Source organism: Gossypium raimondii, chromosome 8, assembly GCF_025698545.1.
Source record: "Gossypium raimondii isolate GPD5lz chromosome 8, ASM2569854v1, whole genome shotgun sequence".
Classification (NCBI taxonomy): domain Eukaryota; kingdom Viridiplantae; phylum Streptophyta; class Magnoliopsida; order Malvales; family Malvaceae; genus Gossypium; species Gossypium raimondii.
In genome coordinates this window covers 2,742,083-2,764,302 of record NC_068572.1, presented here as the reverse complement: position 1 = coordinate 2,764,302, position 22,220 = coordinate 2,742,083, and the positions used below count along the sequence as shown (strand labels likewise).

Genomic DNA, 22,220 nt, shown 5'->3' with positions numbered 1-22,220 from the left:
AAGTTCAGTCATCCTCGACAACAGTAGTCGCTTGACTAATTATAACATTCTATTCAAAGCCTAGGGTAGCATCTAGAGTAGCTTCCTTCGTAGTCTCTCATTATTCTCTAGTGGAGCAGCAACAGTAGCACGAAGCTCCACTCTTTTTAATAAGGGTTCTAACACGGGATGCAACAACTCATGAGGAAATCTAATGGCCCATACTTTAGCTGCATTTCCAAAGCGTCCATTCGCGGTGGCATTGTGTAGTGTTGATTATCTGCTCGACTAGATCTTCATTCTTTGCTGTATCAACAGGTAGCTCCTTCATTACCCTCTTCAGTTCCTCAGACAATGCTTTGTCTCTCTCTCCAACAATGCCAACTCTTTATCCTTGCTCTTAATAACATAATGCAACACCCCGAAAATTTCAGTATTGAGTTCATGCTGATATGAGATCAGTTCGGTGAAAATTTTTCGAACTATTTGTATAATATTGGTAAAATAAAGGCTTAATTCATCATTTGACTTTTAAAGAATTCCCAATTTTTTCATTTTGGTACTTAATTTTTTTTCCTAATTTGATATCTAAAATACACTTAAATCCTCAATTTGGTATATGTCTCCTTATATTTTTAGTTCATTTTCTGACAAACGATAAAAAAATCTTGTAACTAATCACAAAGCGCCATGTACATTTTGATGTAAAATAAATATTTTCTTTTACTAAATGCATATATACATTAAAATATAAAAATAAAATTAAATATATTAAAATTATAAATAAATATAAAAGATAGAAAAAACATATAAATTATAATTTTTATAAAAATAAAATTTATAAAAATAGGATAACTGAAAAGAAATTAGTTGAAATTAATAATATTATTACTAAAAGTGTAAAAAATTTAAATACCTTTTTTAATTTTTATAACATTTTTAATTTTATATATTATTTTGACTTTTAAAATTTAAAATTATATATTTTAAAATTTTATAAAAAATATTTTTAATTTTTTAAAAATATATATTATATATGATTTTTTTACATTCTTAATCAATATAATAGTAAAAAAAAAAAAGGGACACATTGCATGTTCTAATTGCGCTATGTGGCCAGTCAATGTTGTGGTTGGTCAATGTCAAAAGTATTTTTTAATATTATAATTTTTAATTTTTAATTTAATAATTTATTTTAAATAAAATTAATTGCCATGTGACATTTTTTCATTGGCCAAAACATGCCATGTGCCGCTTTTTCATTAGCCAAAGTTGCCTAAGAGTTTTTTTTTAAATTTTTGTTACAAATGGACCAAAAATAGAGGAAATTGATACTTTAGGTAACAAATTGGGACAAAAAATTTTAGGTATTAAAATGGAAAAATGGGTATATTTCAAGGGCTAAATTGTGAATTAAGCCTAAAATGAATTGTTTCAGAAAATTCATATGAAATGATAAAATTTAGATTTTTAGTATTGTTATGAATCATGGACTTCTTTGAATTTTTAATTTCGAGACTAAATTGAATGATTGATTGAACTAGTTCGTGCTAGCGACCACTATAAGGCTTTGGATCCAACTGGACTTCTGAGCCAGAATTAAGGTGTTACACATAATGTAATTGGTCTCTTTTCGGGTGACTATCCTCATTCAAACACTTATTCTTTAAAACTTCCAATTCCCCCTCCAACAATTGAAGTTTTTACTCCAAGTTTTCTCTCTCATTCGTTATAAAAAAAAACCAACACACAAGTAAGAAAATAAAAGGTAGACTAAAGATATATTAGTAGAGGGACATATGTCTTTGCCACTTGAAGGAGGGTGCGATTTCTATAACCTTCAAGCTCATTTACAGGCTAGTACCTTAAAGGCTATTCAAAGGGGTGGAGGCAACAACATTCGGAGGAACATATTTCAACAAAGAAGTAGCTACAAGTGAAGATCCTTCAACCAAGGGAACAAGTTCAACACTTGACAATCTAGGGATGTTCTTGTCTAGTGTTTTCCTAAAGGGTTCTCCCAAAGACCTTCTGCCCTTCTTTGCATAGATATTAAAAACCCAAGTTCAAATTGGTAATAGAGTCAAAAGTTGGTACATTAGGCATACAACTTCTGCATGACATAACACCACTTACAATAGTGGAATTCATAGCCCAAATATGGTAAATGATATTTTTTCATCGGCATGACATGATAAATGGAAAAGTAAAATGGTCACAAGTCATTTGTCCAGGAAAAATAATTTAATTATTATTTGTAATTAATTAACATTTTTATTTAGGAAGATAGTAATGGTTACCATGAGAAGTTAGCTGAAATTTATATCTCAAATATTGTCAGATTATATAGTGTGCCATTGTCTATCATTTTAGACTGGGACTCAAGATTTACCTCCAGATTTTGGGGTAAATTACACGAAGCCTTGAGTATGAAACTGAATTTCAGTATAGCGTTTCATCCTCAGACTGACGGACAATCAGAACGAGTGATTCAAATACTCAAAGATATGTTACGATGTTGTGTGATTAAATCTGAAGGTGGCTGGAAAAGATTCCTACCGTTAGCTAAGTTTGCTTACAACAATAGTTATCATCCGAGCATTAAAATGACATCTTATGAGGTTTTATATGGTTGTAAATGCATAACTCCTCTATGCTGGCTAGAGTTGAGTGAAAGAAAGTTAACAGGAACTGATTTGATACAATAAATTAAAGAAAAGGTCTAGATTATTCGAGACTGTTTGAAAGTTGCTTTCGACAGAAAAAAGTCTTATAGTGACTTAAAAAGAAAAGACATTGAATTTCAGATTTGTGATAAAGTCTTTCTGAAAGTTTTGTCTTGGAAGAAAGTTTTGCATTTTGACAGAACAGAAAAACTCAGTCCGAGGTTTATTGGGTCGCATGAGATTCTTGGAAGAATTGGACCTGTAGCGTATCAACTAGCTCTACGTCCATAATTAGACAAGATTCATAATGTCTTCCACATATCAATGTTACCAAGATATATATCCTATCTATCCCATAAGTTATCTCCTGATGAAATAGAGTTACATCCTGATTTGATGTATAGTGAAGAATCGGTAAAGATTTTAGCTCGAGAAGTAAAATATTTAAGAAATAAACATGTGGCACTAATGAAAGTATTATGACATCATTACAGTACATAAGAGGCTACATGGGAGCCGGAAGAAACTATGTAACAACCAGATTGTTAGTGGTGTCAAAAACTATGGTTTCAGAACCCTATTTCCGTAGTTTAAGTCCATAAATATTAATATTTAATATTTACGAGGTTAATATAAAAATATATTAAATTTTTATCCAGTAATTTTTCCGAATTGATAGTTAATTAGGGTACATGGACTAAATTATAAAAATCTTATCTCTATAGATTTTTAAATAGCTAAAGGATCAAAAAGGCAATTAAACCATTTTAATTGCTTCAAATAGTGGTGGATGTATTTAAAACCCATTGGTTGATTACACTTAAGGTTTAATTAATTAAGTTTTTATTAATTAATTATGATTAATCAAGTTAATTAAAGGTATATAAGCAAAAATTAAAAGAAAAACAAATCATTTTTTTCTCTGCACCATCTTCTCCACCGAACTAAAAGGGAGAAATAGGGTTTCAAAAGCTTCAAAGTTTCAGCAACTATTAGGTATGCTCAATTAAGTTCTTTTCGTGTAACTTTTATGTTTTTGTGGTCATGGGAGCTTGATTTAGCTAGCCCATGTACCAATTTGTAAAAATTGTTAAAGTTTTTGAAAGTTCCCATTGATGATTTCTTAAATAATTTGATGTTAAATTTATAAATTTTAAACTTAGATGTGAAAAAAGGGACCAAATTTTAAAGTTTAATTCTTAGTTTTGTCAAAAATGACTAAAGTGTATACATTGAATATTTGATATGAAATTTCTATAATAATAGATAATAGAGGGTCCTAGAAGGATGTGATTAAGATCGGCTCTGAAATTGAAGCTTAAAATTGAAAGTTATTGCTATTTCGGGTTTAGGGACTAAATTGAATAAAATGTAAATTTTTATAGGCATTCGAAAAGATGGAATTTAAACTAGTTCATGCATATTATGAGATGATATAAAAATTTTTAGTATTGATAAATTGAATTGAATAATTATATAGATCGAAAATTGAACCAAACCAGAGAAATTGAGGAAAAGCAAAAATTGTCAATTAGTCCTCAAAGACTCGTTTATTTGTTGTTTTACCAGGTAAGTTCATATGGAAATTATTAATTTTTTTTTGAATTGTATTGTTTCAATTGTGTGTTTATACTTAATATGTGAAATTAACATATTTGAGTTCACATGGACTGAATTGAAAAACATGAAAATATTGGTTATTACGAATAGGTACGGAGTATCAAATGTGAATGTTGAATGTTTACAGCACTTGTATGAAATATGTAAACTAGTACAAGGTTTGTTAATGATATGTAGACGAAAATAATACCCGTGTGAACTTAGTAAAAGATTAAGATACATATTACATGTCATTAGGATTATACACGTAATCGATCAGGGATTTACATGATGATACGAGATATAACATTTGTTGCAGATTCTCAAGTTATATGTATCATTGGTTTAGCCTGGACTAGTAACCTTAATACGATGCCAACTTGTGTGAGCATTTTCGTTAAAATCTCAGGTTGTGTAAGGAAAATATTCCCGTGTATCCGAGTTCGTTTTACTATAGTTCCCTCAGACGAAACTTTAACCTAATGGAAATGGAAATATTAAAATGGTTTGGGCATATATTGGGTTGCATATGCTTTCAAATTGAGTTATGGTATATGATTACTTACTTAATGATCTTGGTATGCAAATTGACTAACCTATTTGGTTGTATATGTTTATGTGTCTTAGTTGCATCAAAGTATGTCAAGGAAGGGCAATTAAATGTCAATATGTTTAGTAATCTAGCTTGTTGAATTGTTAAGGTAAGTAATGTAAATTTCATATGAACTTACTAAGAATTTTATATGCTTACCCCGTTGTTTTTCCTTTTCCTTGTAGATCAATACCTTGTGGAACACGTCAAGCTGGATTACCTCGAAACTCACACTATCCTTAAATTGGTAAGCTTTTTGATCACTTTGAGTTTTGGGATCGTGACATGTAAATAAGGATTAGATGTTAAGGAAATAGTCACTATGTTGATCATTTGGTACGTTTGATATTTGTGGCAAATATTGAGTTGTTGAAAAATTGGTATGTACTAGATGGTGTATGAAATATTAGCTAATGCTTGATGTGGTTTAATTGATGATTTTAAACTTGAACATGTCATTTGATATGTTAAAAGTTAAATATGGAAGAAATGGTAAGTTGAATGAATAGATGTGCAAATATGCTGAAGTCTTTGAAATGAAAATGAAATGGCATGATCCTATATGACTTGGCCTAGGTAAGGATTGATAATTGAATGGTTTGGTTGATTTATATGGAATGGTATTTGATGGAATGTATGAAAATGAATAATTGATAATAGTTGAACTTATGTTGAAATGGTTGAATGGAAGTAGTTGATGACTTGATTTGGTATGAAATGTTATGTGTTTTGGTATGCTTGAGGTATGTTTTTATTCAATTGAAGTTGGCTTTGGTGCGTAAATTGATAGGTATGTTTGGGAATATTTGAAATAGGTACCAAATGGTCCATTTTTTTTTTACCAAAAACAGAGTTCACATCCCGATGAGTAACCTATCTCGTCGCAATGTCGATCAATGTGAGTCACGTTGTGACGTCGAGAGGCTTGAGGTCATAACATGACAAACTATTTGGAGACGTCACGACGTCAACCTTGAAATTTTAAAAATTTGCAATTTGGTCCTATTTTGAGCTCAGGTTGACAAAAGAGCTTTTGTAAGCTTGAACAAGACTCAGTTTTGATTCTTTAACTATAGATGAATGTGTTTGATGTTAAATTACATGCGATTATGATTATTTTCTTGTAAATTAACTGTAATTGCTTCGGCAACGACTGTAGCATCCGGTAGCTAGGACCCGACAATTAGGTCAGGCGATGGGTATTACTAGAAATATGTTTCGAGACATCGAAACTGCGAACCTAAAAATCTACAGTAACATTGCCATGTCTCAAGATATATTGGACTTTATCTCGAGAAAAAAGCCCCATTTTCCCTAGATAAGGCAATTTCAAAGCCAAATTTCTACAATGCCATGACAATATCTTGAGACATGAAGGCCATGGTCTCGAGACATACAGACCTGCAGGGCAAAAATTTTAATTAAGTGATATGAGATCTAAAACAATATTTACATGCAATTAATCTTTATTATTAGATAAATTATGTTCCTAAAAACATAATAAGGACCTGATATCATTTGTAAAATTCCAATTTAAAACTATTTGAATTCGTAAGTAAATGTTCAGTGTTAAATGTAACACTCATTGCCCGAGTTTACTCGAATAAAGGGTGTTACACATGTAAACTTGTAAAGGAACATTAGCAACCTACAAAGATTGAATTTTGCTTAAAAATGGTAAAAACAATTTTCTTTCTTGTTGTTTCTCCGCCATAAATTTGGGTCATTGAAGCACTATTTAAATTACAAGTGATGACGATTTACAAGTTTTTGAAAAATATTAATGCTTCTTTGGCATTGGAAAGATTGTTGATTACTTATTTATTTCTCTCTTTGTTCTTGAAACAATCATTTGTTGCATATTTACAGGATCTTTGAATCAAAATCCATGGCGATTGTTTATCAAATTACCCAAGAAAGATGAATGACTTCCCTACCAACATCATCAAACAAAGGCATCACATGGAATAAAAAAAATTCAAAAAATTTATAATTTTAAATGATTTTTATTTGGATAAAACTCGATCAACGTCCACATCAGCGGTCAACAGGAACACATAGTGTGTTCTAATCGATTTTTGTTCTTTTAACACCATTAACGGCAAGGGCCAAAAAAGTGTAACAAAATTATAATTCAAGTACTAAAATGGTACAAAAAAATTTAGGTACAAATATAAAAAAATGAATATACTTCAAAAGCCAAATGGTGAATAAAAACCTAGTATTTAAAGTGCAAGAACTATTCTAATTAGACTTGATCATGGGCCAGGTCACTCGATCGGGCCCGAAGGCCTGCCCTAAAAGTGAGAGGGTTTGGGTAAAAATATAGGCTCAAAAAATAGGCTTAGGCAAAAAAATGAAACCCATTTTCTAAAGGGGTCAAGTCTTGGGTAAGCCGTTTTTGGCCCATGCCCAGCCTGGTCTGATCCCAATTTGTAAAGAAACAAACAAACATGGTGCTGTTTCCACTGTTTTGGTGTTGCTTTTTCACTGTTTTGCTGCTATTTCGTTATTATATTATTACTATTTTGTTGTTATTGTTTGAATATTGTACAACTCTTGTTTTATTATTAATTTTGCTACTATTTTAAAGATATTTCCTTACTAACTTGCACATATCTTAGTATTATTTAAGCATAAATATTAAAAAATTTTAAATTTATTTTCAATACGGGCAGATCAATTCGGGCTCAAGTTTTAATATTTTCATCCGAGTCAAATATAGACAAAATTTTAAATCTATCTTTTAGACAGAATCTAAAATTATATTGATGCCCAACCTGACCCGATCCGACTTGAACCAAACCCAACCTGACCCATCATCCTCACTAACTCTAATAAATTCTATAAATTTTAAAGTCGTTTTCAAAGTTTCCATAAGAAGCTTCATCGAACGTGGAAGCTAAAACGTTACTTATCATACACGTTTTACAAAAAACGATTTTAACCAAAAGCATTTTCCGCCATTTGTAATTTTTATTTATTTTTCTAAAAAATGTATTTGAAAAAAAAAAAACATCATCTCATCTTGATTAATAAATTTTTTTAATTTTCTATTTTGTAATTGAATATAATTTTTTTATTTTTAACATTTAATTTAATTTTAAGCGAACATTTTTGCCTTATATTTTATATATTTATAATAAATATAACAAAAAAGTCAAAAAAAAAAGAAAAAGAAAAAAAAGAAAGCAAAGTCTAATTGGCGAAGAAAAGTATTAAGCATATAAATGAGTGGCTCCCGCATTCCCTATTCTGCTATCATATAGGTAAACCCAAAAATAATTTTTTTTTAAAAGTACGTCAATAGAAGGATCTAGAAACCCTAATGAAGTTCCCCTATATAAGGTACCCTTCAGCCTTGCATCACAGAACTGCCTCACTCTGATATTTTCTGCTCTTTCTCTCTATTCGAAATTTGAATACTCTCTCATTTTACGGTATTTCTTAGTGTGTTTTGGATCGGGAGGTTAGAGGTTTATCATCAATGGCGGATACTGAGACGTTTGCTTTTCAAGCTGAGATCAATCAGCTTCTTAGTTTGATTATCAACACTTTCTACAGCAACAAGGAGATCTTTCTTCGTGAGCTTATCAGTAACGCCTCTGATGTAAGTTCTATTTAATAATAGTTTTTGATTTTTTTTTATGCGTGATTGTATGGATCTGATCTCTTTATTCGATATTGATGGATTTCTTTTTGTTTGTTTGTTTCATAATAGAAATGTTGGAGTTTATTTTGGATTTGGATATATGTTATTATGATGTTTAATGCGTAATTTTCTGTTCAGTGGTTGTTTGTTTTGATTTGCATAATGCTTTTGTTAGTGAAATATTTTTAGGGTTTAGGGTTTAGCTTTTGTATTTTTAGTTGGCCGTTAATTTATGCTTATTGGAACTTAATTGAAGCGGTATGTTAGTACATTTTTTTGGTTTCTTTGAATGTAAAAGAGTAAATAAGAAAGATCTCGTGAATCTAATGCGTGTAACATAACTGAAGTGCCTTTTTGGTGTGGTTAGTGATTAGTATATGATGTTAAATCTTTTACCTGTAGGCTTTGGATAAGATCAGGTTCGAGAGCTTGACAGACAAGAGCAAGCTCGATGCTCAACCTGAGCTCTTCATCCACATTATTCCAGACAAGACTAACAATACACTGTCCATCATTGACAGTGGTATTGGCATGACTAAGGCTGGTAAGTGTTTTCTTGAGTATTGGAGTATCAACTATTGTGCATTTAGTTGTGGAGTTTCGTTTAAAATGGGAATCTAATGCATTTATATATTTCTGTTGTTTAGATTTGGTGAACAATCTTGGTACAATCGCAAGATCTGGTACTAAGGAGTTTATGGAAGCACTGGCTGCTGGTGCTGACGTTAGTATGATTGGTCAATTTGGTGTTGGTTTCTACTCCGCATACTTGGTTGCTGAGAAGGTTATTGTAACCGCAAAGCATAATGATGATGAACAATATGTGTGGGAGTCCCAAGCTGGTGGTTCATTCACTGTTACCAGGGATACTTCCGGGGAGAACCTTGGTAGGGGTACAAAGATTACTCTGTTTTTGAAAGAGGATCAGCTTGAGTACCTTGAGGAGCGACGTTTGAAGGATTTGATTAAGAAGCATTCTGAATTTATTAGCTACCCGATTTCCCTTTGGATTGAGAAGACCACTGAGAAGGAGATTTCTGATGATGAAGATGAGGAGGATAAGAAGGACGAAGAAGGGAAAGTTGAGGATGTTGATGAGGAGAAAGAGAAGGAAGAAAAGAAAAAGAAGAAGATTAAGGAGGTGTCGCACGAGTGGTCTTTGGTGAACAAACAGAAGCCCATCTGGATGAGGAAGCCTGAGGAGATTACCAAGGAAGAATATGCTGCTTTCTACAAGAGCCTTACAAATGACTGGGAAGAGCATTTGGCCGTCAAGCACTTCTCAGTTGAGGGGCAACTTGAGTTCAAGGCTGTCCTCTTTGTCCCCAAGAGGGCTCCTTTTGATCTCTTTGACACAAGGAAGAAGCCCAACAACATTAAGCTGTATGTGAGACGTGTCTTTATCATGGACAACTGCGAGGAGTTGATTCCTGAATTCCTCAGCTTTGTTAAGGGTATTGTCGACTCAGAGGACCTTCCTTTGAACATCTCAAGAGAAATGTTGCAGCAAAACAAGATCTTGAAGGTTATCCGAAGAACTTGGTAAAGAAGTGCATTGAGCTCTTCTTTGAAATAGCAGAGAACAAGGAAGATTACAACAAGTTTTATGAGGCATTCTCAAAGAACCTCAAGCTTGGTATCCATGAGGACTCTCAGAACAGGACTAAAATTGCCGAATTGCTCCGCTACCACTCCACCAAGAGTGGTGATGAGCTGACCAGCTTGAAGGACTATGTGACCAGAATGAAGGAGGGTCAGAATGATATCTACTACATCACTGGTGAGAGTAAAAAGGCAGTTGAGAACTCTCCCTTCCTTGAGAAGCTGAAGAAGAAGGGTTATGAGGTCCTTTACATGGTTGATGCTATTGATGAGTATGCTGTCGGACAGCTCAAAGAATTTGAGGGCAAAAAGCTTGTGTCAGCTACCAAGGAAGGTCTTAAACTTGATGAGAGTGAGGATGAGAAGAAGAAGAAGGAAGCTTTGAAGGAAAAGTTTGAGGGTCTTTGCAAGGTCATCAAGGATGTGCTGGGTGACAAGGTTGAAAAGGTTGTGGTTTCTGATCGTGTTGTTGACTCACCTTGCTGTTTAGTGACTGGCGAGTATGGTTGGACTGCAAACATGGAGAGAATCATGAAGGCCCAGGCTTTGAGGGATAACAGCATGGCTGGTTACATGTCAAGCAAGAAGACAATGGAGATCAACCCGGAGAACCCCATCATGGAAGAGCTGAGAAAGAGAGCCGATGCAGAGAAGAATGATAAATCTGTGAAGGACCTTGTTCTCCTTCTCTTCGAGACTGCTCTCCTCACCTCTGGCTTCAGCCTTGATGACCCTAACACCTTTGGCAACAGAATCCACAGGATGCTGAAACTCGGCTTGAGCATTGATGAGGATGCAGGTGAAGGTGAAGCTGATGCTGATATGCCCCCATTGGAGGATGCTGATGCCGAAGGCAGCAAGATGGAGGAAGTTGATTAAGCCTAACATGTTTTTATAAGAACTCTAATCAGTAGATTTATCTTACTTTTGAAGCATCTGTTAGCTTGTTTTACATTTTGTTTGGTGCTTTTGTTATGTTTTTGTTAGTTATTTTCGAGTACTCTTAAATGATAAGTGCTGTTTTTTTCTGGGATATTTATACAGTTTCTTACTGCCATATTTTTCTGTTTTTGATTGTTCCCAATCCACTGGAATTGTGTTTATACAGTTTCTTACTGCCATGTTTATACAGTTACTAAAATAAATTCCATATAATTTAATGACTTGATTAAATCAAATTAAGTTTCTTTAATATTCAAATCAAATTACTTTATATGCAGGACACCTTGAAAATTTAATGACATTGTTTTAGAACTTCTGCACATGCTTGGAATTCAAAAGTTAACAGGTGAGGAGTAATCAAAGCCCCTCGACCTTTGTCTTTTGTTACATATATTCATCAGCAAAGTAGAATCCTGCTCAAATATGACATCCACTGATTCTTTTGCGCAGGCAAAAGTAAGCACACAATCGGTAGCCTAGCGCCATGGCAAGTAAAATCCATACTTCTTGCAAGCCTCCATCGAGGTTAACCGTATCAAACGAAGGTGAATTCTGCAGAGTCCGACAGCCACCTTTGCTTTGACATTCGTACAATTGATCTCCAGAGTATTGCACTTTCACCAGGAGCCTAAAGCCATAGTACATGAAAGATAAGTACTTCATCCACCTCATAAATTTCGGTATATGCTGCAAAACAAAAACAACACACTCCACATTTTTTAGTGAACTCATTCATAGTTTTCTCTAATGAAGACTTGGAACCGATTTTCATGGTAGTTTTAAAGTACCTGGACATAGTAACCTCCTGTTAGAAGAAACAACATCAAAACCAAAGAGGCCATCATCCCGGCCCTCTTAATACTCAAAACTGCAGCCCCAAATAGCTCTCCTGCTCCCTAATTTTGTTCATTTGTTAGGTTTTAAGATTGCATTAGTTGAAAGAGATATTCGAGTCTTTAATGAAAATAAGTCTTATATCCGAAATTGCTTGACTTACTTGGCTTATAATTGCTATCAGTAAGATGGTAAACAATGTGAGGAAGAAACAAACGACTGTTCTCTTAAAGCCAGCCATGAAGTAGACAATCAACATGAATGATGTAGGATACAAAACATGTGCTACCATGTCACACAGAGTGCTGCAAACATAGTATACACTTAACCTGTACATGTCGGCTTTCCTTTCTTTCACCAAATATACCTTTTCGAAAGGAAAAACATATACTGCTCCAAAAATTGATGAAGATGTCCAAAAAATGCATATGTAGAATAGCAGACCAACCTAAAACAAAAAAGAGTGTGGAAAACTGCACTTTACACATACTGATTAATGTAATAGGGATTCAAAGAATTGTATAATGAAGTTTGAGAAATGTTTACTTGATCCCTCAGTTGAGCCTCGGTTGCAGCACTGGATTTCCACCAAAGCAGACCTAGTAAGACTGCAACTCCTAATGATTGTAGTAATCTTAGTTTATCGAAGTAATCCCTTCGTCTTTCTCGAAAGGTTCTCTTCATTATTATCATGAACTGCTCCCACCAAGTTATTGTCCAGTCTTTCTTAACTTGAATGGCTAGTTGAAGTTGTTGTGGCGCCTTGGTACTTCGATGATTCTCTTCCTTTTCCTTTGGCTCCAAATGAGTTTTATACTTGAGTTGAAGATACTAATATGATGTAAAGAAAAAATTGTTTTCAGGAGAAGATCATAGAAAGGGATTCAATGCCCACTTAAATTGTTAGTTTGAAGGAGTTTATACTTTGATTACAGCCCTGTCTGAATCAGCAGTTCCTTGAGATGCCACTAGATCTTCAGGCAGAGTTATGTCATTAACTTGGCCAGTTGCTAAATCAAGCAAGAACTCAGCTGGATTCATTGCTATTTCCGGGATGAATCGCAATGATGAAAAATATTCCATGCACTCTCTTGCCTTCCCGGAGTAAATAGGGTATCCTTCCGATATCAGGAGAAGCTTGTCAAACATGTGAAACATTCGGCTTGATGGCTGGTGAATTGTTGTGATTACAGTTCTCCCTGCCTGTAGAACATCAACCATTTACTAATTTGTTATATGAAAATGGTGCATTTTGTACATGTTATGGTCAATTAGGATACCTTAGCAACTCCTTGAAGAATATGAATAAGTTTATTGGCTGAGGTGGAATCAAGACCCGAAGTTGGTTCATCGAGCAACAACAATGAAGGATCAACAAGAATTTCATAGCCAATACTAGTCCTTTTTCTTTCTCCTCCTGATATTCCTTTAACCAATCCTCCCCCGATTCTCGTGTGACGACATCTACAGTTATGCAACAGATAACTTAGAAAAGAAGGTAAAAGGTCTGTTTGTTATCTCAGTGATGATCATAGTTCATACCTTTCAAGGCCTAGCTCCTTCATAATCATCTCTACTTTTGCATACTTTTGTTGCAGGCTCATGTCACTCGGAAGTCTCAGAAATGCTGAAAAAACTAAGGTTTCTTCCACTGTTAGTTGGGGGAGCAAGATATCATCTTGTGTCACAAAACCAATCCTGCAAGAAAATGAAACACTCAAAATCGACTGAATGACAGAAAAAAGAAAAGCTTCGATAAAAATGAGCTAACCTTCGTTTAAGAGCCGGATTGTAAGGTATGTCATTGTATGTTATATTCCCTTTCACATTATCTGTCAACCTTCCACCTATTATTTTTAACAAGGTTGTTTTGCCACTACCAGAAGGACCCATCAAAGCTAGGATTTCACCAGGGCCAGTGCTGCCTGTTACACCTTTAAGGATCTCCTTGTATTTATCTTGTTCCAAGTTAAGTTGCGAGGCAAACTTTGACACCACCACTCGCACCGGGTTGATTGAGGCGGCTTGGCTACTTCGAACCTTGTATTCCACATCTTCAAACTTCATTTACGAAACCAATAGAAAAAGTTAATACCGATAAATATCAAATAAATCAAAAGAACCCAAGAAATCAACTACCTTGAGAAATATGGGGAGAGGGTGGTCTTTATCAGCATACACGGTGTAGTCCTCAATATCAATCTCAGAGTATCGGTTTCTGAGGTAAGCCTGAGACATGAACTCAATGTTATGACCAAAACCATTGCTTCCTGCAATCTGCATAGACCCCATTGTTGGTGGGGACAATGGCATTGGCATGTCCTCAATTTCACCCTCTTTTCTATTTTCCATAATTGAAAACCTTTAACTAAATAGTTGTGTGTATATAAAGTGGGTGTAAAAATGAAGTGAATCAACTGTGATGGACCAAATGCTTGCCTATATATTGAGGGGAAGAGCCTTGGCTGGTAGACCACATGCTTTCCATTCTATGCCTGCCTGCCCTTGTTTTAATGAAGTATTTTTCAAATAAAAATACAAACTATATATAGCCAGAAGAACATGCCAAGAATATGAATTTGATTTGGGGTTTTATTTAATTTTTTTATTATTTAAACTATCTATTAATTCTATCTAGATTACTATTATTAGGAAGTAAAATGTTGCAGCAATTATCATTGGGAAAGTCTGCAATTTTCAGTTGTTTATACTACTATATCACAAGGATGGATTATCTTCATCCAAACATAAAATAATTTTTTTAAAAGATAGATTATTATATTATACTTCGTAGATGAATTGGTTTATTATATTATACTTCAAGATTAATTGTCAAAAGTAGAAAATAAAGATATACTAAGAGATGCATGTTTGAATTTTGACGACTACATTGTTGAGAAAAATATTCATGAACTTCAAACATGATCGTAAAGAATGAAAATATAGAATATAAAAAATTTACATATTTCCTTATTCAATTATGTCGTTGAAGCTTGGGTAGTATGACATATTCCCTTATTAATAAAAGTACTCGGTAGGGTATTCGATGAGATTTCAACTGTTACCTCTTCTATTACATTTAAAGATGGATATCTGATACTTATAAAGTATAATACAACATAAATATATGAATATTTTAAATTTTTTATATATTTTTATAAATAAATAAATATATTAATATCATAAAAAATAACATTCCACTTTTACCTTCCTTTCCAAGTATCCCATTATCTAATATCATACCATTTGCTGGAGTTAATTGTCAAGTGTTACACATCCTGTTCTCAAGGTTCTCAAATTTATGGGTTTCTTTGTGTCATAAAACCAAATAATCTTATAGGACCCTACCCTTTGTCTTTGCAGACAGTGAGTGTTCACTATTTTGGTGCTTATGCATCAATGGGAGACTTTGATGATCTCTGCAACAGCTTTAGGGTAGAAGTGGCTCGACGAACCGAAGACGAGATCGAGTTTGATACAATTGGTATTGATGCAGCAATTGCCGATGCATTTTAGAGGACCCTTATAGCTATGGTCTGTATCTTTTTGGAGTACTTTTAGGTCTATGTTAGCTTGCACCGATATTGGCCTGAGATTCTATGAATAGAATTGATAGTGCATGCAGCTTGCAACAATGGCAATTCAAAGGATTCCCATTGCAACCAACATAAATCCAAGATGAACTTCTTATCACAGCATAGTTAAATTTTAATGAAAATAAATCCCGATTTTCAATGGTCTGTTTTCTTTTTAATGAACATAAATCTCGATTTTTAATGGTGCCGAAAAAGACAGTTTCGAAACTCCATTTTCGCAAATCGAGTCCGTAAATATTAATTATAAATATTTACGGAGTTTATATAAAAAATATTAGAGTTTAGTCCTTCAATTTTTTCTATTAATTGTTTACAAGAACTAAATTGTAAAAATCTTACCACTATAGAACTTTAAATAGCAAAAGATTCAAAATGATAATTAAACCATTTTACTTAATAAAATAGTGGAGAATGATGTTATCTTCCACTAACTTTGGTTAATTGAGATTGAAGTTTAATTAAGTTACTTAGGTGATTAAGGAATAAACTAAAGTATAAACGGCTTGTAAGTGAAAAGTACTTTTTTCTTCTTCCACCTAATTTTTAAAATTGTTAAAGTTTTTGAAAGTTGCCATTGTTGATTTCTTGAAGATTTTGGTGTTAAATTGATATATTTTAAGCTTAGATATGGAAAAGGACTAAATTGCAATGATTAATTTTAGTTTTTGTACATATGACTAAAGTGAATAAGTTATGAAATTGATATAAAATTTTGTAATAATAGATAGTAGAGGGTCTATAATGAATGTGATTGAGATCGGTTTTGAAACCAAAACTCAAATTTGAAAGATATTGTTATTTCAGTTTTAGGGACTAAATTGAATAAAATGTAAAAAATTAAGGGCATTCAAAAATAGAGTTAAATAGATTCATTCATATCATGGAATGATATAAAATGTTTGGTATTGATGAATTGTTTAAAATAATTGTTTAGATCAAGAATTGAATCAAACCGAAGATAATTAGGGAAAAGTCAAAATTGTCGAATAGTCCTTGAGGATTCAATTGGTTTGTTGTTTTGACTAGGTAAGTTCATATGCTAATTATTTATATATTGTTGTTGTGTATTTGATTTATATGTGGGCTTAGTTATGAATTGATGAAAAATGTGAGAATTGGTTTGAATTGTAAAATGATGGTATAAGAGGAAATAAGGCCTGTGTGAACTTATTAAAGGTTAGGATATGATTGACATGCCAATGCCAATAGAGTTTTGTGAATGCTTGTACAAGATTGGTTACAGATATTACTGAGATCCAACATTTGTTGTGGACTCGAAGACACATGTGACACATGTTTAGCCTGGACTAGTATCTTAATGTAATTTTAAAAGTTTAGCTCAGACAAATAACCTGACATGTATACTTTTAATTTGGATAAGCAATCAGATGTTTCGTATAAATGTTTATCTTGAACTGGTAACCTGATATGAATATACTTTGCTCAGACAAAATGATTAATGTGAAATTTACATGATATGAACTTAGTGTCCAAATGGACAATTGTTAAATTGAACATAAGTATGGTATTGAAATGTTGACATTGTCATATATATAAATGATTGTAACAATCCTTAATTGAATAAGTTTTGAGTTTGGTTAAGTAAATGACTTGAGTTGACATATTATTTAGTTGTGATATCATATGATTGTATATAAGTAAATACTCACATTGTTAACGTTTTGGTTTGCCATGCTAGCTAAAACATGCAACTTGTGATAGCCTTTTGTATTTAATTGAAAGCTAATGTAAGTTTTATTTAATGTTTATGAACTTACTAAGCATTTTATATGCTTATCCCGTTTGTTTCCTATTTCCCTTTTAGATCATCATCTTACGGAACGCGTCAAGCCGGATCGTTGGAAAGCTCACACTATCTTATCACTGATTTGATAGCTTTTGATAATTTTGAGTCATAAATTATGACATGTATATAAGGTGTCTTGTGATATAACTTAGCATGTAAATATGCTTACTTATGATAAGTTTGCTTTAACCTTTAATGATCATATTGAATTAATAACCTAAATCATTTATGTTGTTGAGTACATATATGTGCTTATGGTAATAGGTGAGGTGAATTATAATCAAAGGAATGATATATGAAATGGCATGAATGAAGGTTTGGAAATGGTTGATGCTTATATGAAATGGCACATGTTGTCTTGGTTGAATTGTGATTTGGCATGTATTTGATTAACTAAAAAGAGAATGGTATGCTTCAAGATGTTATGGCATAAACAAGGGTTGGCATTTAAATGGCTAAATGTTAAAATAAAATGTCATTTGAATTGTTCGAGTTTAGTTGGAGATTATGTATTGAATGCTTGTTTATTGGTTGGATTGAATGTTTGAATTGTTTAACGTGATTTGGTAAGTTTGAAATCAAGTAAAAATGATGTTTTGCTGAACATAATGATAGATATGTAATGAAGCATTGAAATAGGTACCAAATGGTTTAATTTTATCAAAAATAGAACCCACGTCTCGATGACCAACCTTCTTCGTCGCAACGCCGGCCGACAGTGAATCATATTGCGACGTTGAGTGGCCTGAGGTCACGACATGAGAAACCGTTTGGCGACATCACCACGTGAAGGAGGTGACATCATGACATCGACCTTAAACTTTTAAAACTTTGCAATTTGATTCCATTTCATACTCGAGTCAACAAAAGAGCTTTCGTAAGCTCGATTAAGACTTGAAATTTTTTGATTAACATGAATTGAATGTGATTGGCACTGGTTTACATGTATAAATGGTTGTATGCTATCTGATTGACTATAGTTACTCCGACAACGAATATGATTATATATGTGATTGCATTTAATACTATCATTAAATCAATAACAATATTTTGATACTATTGACAAATGTTAAAGTTATCGTGAGTATCTAAATTTGAGTTTCACTTTATACAACTATTGCATATGGATTTCAATTTGATACGTGCCACCTTTTCTAAAAGTATTTCTTTATAATAATTTGAACTATCAAATTAATTGGTTCTTATTGCTCAAATTGGTTGGTATTATCTAATTTTAATAATATACAAGTATTGAGGGTTAAAGTTGTTATTATATTAATTTTAAAACTGTCAAATTATATTTTCGTTAATAATTTAGATGTTGGTGACAAAAAAGAATAAATCAAATAGATAAGTGACTATTTTGTAATTTTTCATAATTAGATGATAAATAGTTGATTCAAATGTTGTTTACCCTTTAGTTTAATGGTTTTTTAAATTAAATAATTTAAATGCTATACAAAATAACAATATAGGCAATTAAAAAAAAAAAAAAAACTAGCCTAGTAGACGGCGTCGTTTGCAGTCAATTTACGTTAATCACACGCTGTCGTTTTTGACACGGTGATTATCAAGACCGGCTTTCTCTTTTCTCCCCTGTTTTTTCGTCTCTGCGTTTTCTTCAAGAGCTTTGAATTTTATTCTATAAAATTGTTCTGGTTTTTTTTTTTTTTAATTCATTCAAAAAATTTCTGAAATACTAAACCCTAAACCCCAAAAAAATTCTTAAAATGGAGATCACATTGCCTTTAGATAAACTATGTCTACCATCAATAACCAAGTAAATTACTCTCTTCTATTTATTTTATTTTATTTAAATTATTGCTTTTTTTTATTGTTTCAATTCATCTACTTTTGATATCATACTAATTTCTCTTCTTCTTCTTTTTCTATTTAATCAAAGTGGGGACAAAATTTATGTAGTTTTAGTAGCTACTGGAAGCTTCAATCCTCCTACTTTGATGCACTTACGCATGTTTGGTAAGTTTCTTAAAATTATAATTTGCTTTCACTTTTTTCTTTATTTTTATGGGTTTTGATTTTTTTTTAAAATTTTTATATGCTTAGAACTGGCTAGAGATGCGTTGAATTCAAATGGGTTTTGTGTTATAGGAGGCTATATGTCACCTGTAAATGATGCTTACAAGAAAAAGGTTAGTCTTTTTCTTTACTGAATTATTTATTAATGGTAGAATTTACCAATTTTTGTTATAAGCTTAGGTTTTGATTCATTAGCATCTGGAGAAAAATTGGAAATAATTTGGTTAGTGAAATTTGCTAGAATTCAATCACTAATGCGTTGGATTATAATCCAAAAATGAATAAATTAGAGGAAAATGGCAATAGCTAGTTATATGTGCTTATCTTGTTATGTGGTTATATATACTACAATTGAGTAGTTTTGATTGATTATGCAGGGCCTTATAGCTGCTGATCATCGTATCGAGTTGTGTAATCTAGCCTGTAAAAGTTCCGATTTTATCATGGTTGATCCTTGGGAGGTACTGTTTCTCTTTCTCCCGTGTTTGTTTTGCAAATTTGTTGGAAAAACCGAGTTGAATCGTAAGGAACATCTGTTGCATTTGCAAAGTATGACTTGCCTTTTAAAGTGCTTTTCTTTTTTTTTTCCCATTCTCATTTACAGGCAAAACAAAGCTCTTTTCAGCGCTCTCTAACCGTTCTTAATCGAGTCAAGAGCTTCTTGATTGAGGGTGGACTGATACCTAAGGGTATACAAGCAAAAACTTAAACTTTCTTTCCTACCAATACACATAATTTGATAGATACAGTTATGCATTATAATCAGTTTGCAATAACGGGTTGATGCTTGATTAAATGGAAAAACTAGATTCTTGTTTCCCGGAACTGTCTCTGTGAACCATCATATTTTTTAAGTTTAACAAATGAACAATTTTTAATTTCAAATAACATACTATATACAACCAAATGAATAAATATTAGAAGCTGTATCAACATGCATATGGGTCATTCATACATTGTTGTCAGCTCAAAAGGGTCATATAATATATTTATCTCATGTTTAATGATACCATTTAGTAACTTCTTTGGTTCGTTTGTCGAGATCAGATGTATTGGTTGGGATAAAATAGAACTATGAAATGTTAGATCCAATAAAAAAGACAACCTACAAGGTTATTGAATTGATAATGAGGAGTGGAGATACAGTAACGATATCGGTCTTTTTGCAGAATCCCTTAAAGTCATGCTTGTTTGTGGTTCTGATTTAGTTCAATCTTTCAGCATTCCCGGGTTTTGGATCCCTGAGCAGGTATATGCTTATTAGTCTCTTCGTATGGTATTGGTGTTAAAGGACGATGGGGACATTAAGGATATATTTTTTGGTCTAAATATAATGCGTAGAGCATGCTCTAGCTTATCATATGAAGGCACTAACTTTGGAATTTGATCAAATTTCAGGTTAGAAGTATATGCAAGGATTACGGTGTGGTTTGCATTCGTAGAGAAGGACAAGATTTGGAAAAAATCATCAACAACGATGAAATTTTGAATGAAAACCAGGTTAGTAGTGGGGTTTCTCGATTCTTTCCACTTTGTCACAAGAAGCAAATTGAGGTCTCAATTCCCGGTCATTACCCTTGATGATATTTGAACTTCAATTGGCTCCGGAAAGGAACATTAGAGTCCCACAAAGTCATATATGCTGGTTTCTTTCAGGATAAAAGGCCTATCTCACTGATTTTGGCACATTTGCTTTTGTTTCTTTCAGGATAACATTAGAATTGTCGACGAACTTGTCCCGAACCAAATCAGTTCAACTAGATTGAGGTAAAACAGCATTAGTTTTTGGTCTATTATAGTACTAGAAGATATATGCAACTTTATTTTCGAGTCTGATTTTGATGGAGATTCCCCTGTTTTCTTTTCATTTTTGTTTCAGGGAATGCATTTCAAGAGGATTGTCTATAAAATATTTGACTGTAGATGAAGTGATAGAGTATATAAGAAAACAGAATTTGTACTTGAAACCAAATGAGAAATGAGGATTGACTAACTGATCAGATTAATGAACTTTCAATCCTTTGAATAAAGAAACTTTCATTGCAGTGGGAGGAGTTATATATTATGATACTCGGATTCGGGTGCGAGTGTTGTATAACCCTATGTTTCAGATACGAATATTTAAAAATAAAAATTCCGAGCCACATAGGTTATATGTTTTCATTTATAGAGAAGCAGCAGCTCTAATTTCTTATGTATGTATGTGAACTTAATCACCATTGCTGTTAAGTCAAAATAACTTGAAATGCCATTATTGATATTGGAAATGTTGTTTAAATTGGAATGGATCATAAATTGGTTGGGGTATCAATCCGGAGAGTGGCTTTGAACCGATTAGATCAGGAAATGGTATGGATCGATTAAACCAGCTAAAAAGTCAGTTGAATTGGGGTTTTAAATTTTTCTTTTTTGAATTATGAATAATTTTTTAATCAGGTCGGTTAAATCAACGAATTAATGGTATGATAAGTACCATGGGTGTAATCCAAGTAACATGTTTTCATTTATAGATGAGTATAATCGAGTAAAATTTAGTTAAGATTATTAAGCTTGATTAAGCCTATTTCCTAGTAAAAATGAACATGATTCTCATGGTTGAGCTGAAGTAGTAAAAATGAACATGACTCTCATGGTTGAGTTGAAGTTGAAATTGAGATTTTTCAATACTAGCTAAAAATAAAAAAATTCCGTTAATCTTATGAGTTATTCAATTCAAATATTAGTATATTCAAATTTTACTTATTAAATAGTTTGAAATTTGACATTTAAAAGCTCAATCGAATTTACCATGGCTTAATTAAGAAGAAAAATCAAACTGCTCGAGCTTGTTAAACTTGATTAAGCGGTAAAAGTATTATAAGGATTTGTATTAAAAGTTAAATTGTATTTTGTCTCTTTTACTTAAAAATGA

At 32.6% G+C, this 22,220-nt stretch overlaps 3 protein-coding genes across 4 annotated transcripts; 2 read left to right on the top strand and 1 right to left on the bottom strand.

The window, feature by feature from the left end:
• The first annotated feature begins 8,199 nt into the window (after positions 1 to 8,199).
• LOC105790254 (heat shock cognate protein 80) lies at positions 8,200 to 11,147 on the top strand. The gene is given in 4 exon segments (XM_012617752.2): positions 8,200 to 8,446; positions 8,891 to 9,032; positions 9,136 to 10,017; positions 10,020 to 11,147. Coding segments are annotated over 4 exon segments (2,097 nt in total). The 5' UTR covers positions 8,200 to 8,323; the 3' UTR covers positions 10,970 to 11,147.
• Positions 11,148 to 11,184: 37 nt separating this feature from the next.
• LOC105790256 (ABC transporter G family member 26) lies at positions 11,185 to 14,218 on the bottom strand. The gene is made up of 10 exons (XM_052635100.1): positions 14,154 to 14,218; positions 14,006 to 14,084; positions 13,638 to 13,927; positions 13,409 to 13,564; positions 13,147 to 13,330; positions 12,791 to 13,069; positions 12,413 to 12,697; positions 12,030 to 12,314; positions 11,821 to 11,928; positions 11,185 to 11,719 (listed from the first exon to the last, which is right to left on the bottom strand). Exons 1-10 carry the CDS (start codon positions 14,216 to 14,218, stop codon positions 11,450 to 11,452), a joined length of 2,001 nt encoding a protein of 666 aa, XP_052491060.1. The 3' UTR covers positions 11,185 to 11,449.
• Positions 14,219 to 18,887: 4,669 nt separating this feature from the next.
• On the top strand, positions 18,888 to 21,483 carry LOC105790250 (nicotinamide/nicotinic acid mononucleotide adenylyltransferase). Of its 2 annotated transcripts, none has more exons than XM_012617750.2 (9): positions 18,888 to 19,049; positions 19,173 to 19,249; positions 19,382 to 19,422; positions 19,687 to 19,770; positions 19,914 to 19,998; positions 20,479 to 20,558; positions 20,708 to 20,809; positions 21,018 to 21,076; positions 21,189 to 21,483. In XM_012617750.2, exons 1-9 carry the CDS (start codon positions 19,000 to 19,002, stop codon positions 21,289 to 21,291), a joined length of 681 nt encoding a protein of 226 aa, XP_012473204.1. In that variant the 5' UTR covers positions 18,888 to 18,999; the 3' UTR covers positions 21,292 to 21,483. The 2 variants fall into 2 exon arrangements, with proteins under 2 accessions (XP_012473204.1, XP_012473203.1); XM_012617749.2 differs by having other exon boundaries at positions 19,337 to 19,422.
• Positions 21,484 to 22,220: the final 737 nt, after the last annotated feature.

Coding starts and splice junctions, on each gene's coding strand:
- LOC105790250 (XM_012617749.2), top strand. CDS start 19,000: ATGGAGATCACATTGCCTTTAGATAAACTATGTCTACCATCAATAACC. Junction 19,050..19,172: donor TGTCTACCATCAATAACCAA/GTAAATTACTCT, acceptor ATTTAATCAAAG/TGGGGACAAAATTTATGTAG. Junction 20,559..20,707: donor GGTTTTGGATCCCTGAGCAG/GTATATGCTTAT, acceptor ATCAAATTTCAG/GTTAGAAGTATATGCAAGGA.
- LOC105790256 (XM_052635100.1), bottom strand. CDS start 14,218: ATGGAAAATAGAAAAGAGGGTGAAATTGAGGACATGCCAATGCCATTG. Junction 14,085..14,153: donor TTGTCCCCACCAACAATGGG/GTCTATGCAGAT, acceptor GGCTTACCTCAG/AAACCGATACTCTGAGATTG. Junction 12,315..12,412: donor AGGCTCAACTGAGGGATCAA/GTAAACATTTCT, acceptor TTTTTGTTTTAG/GTTGGTCTGCTATTCTACAT.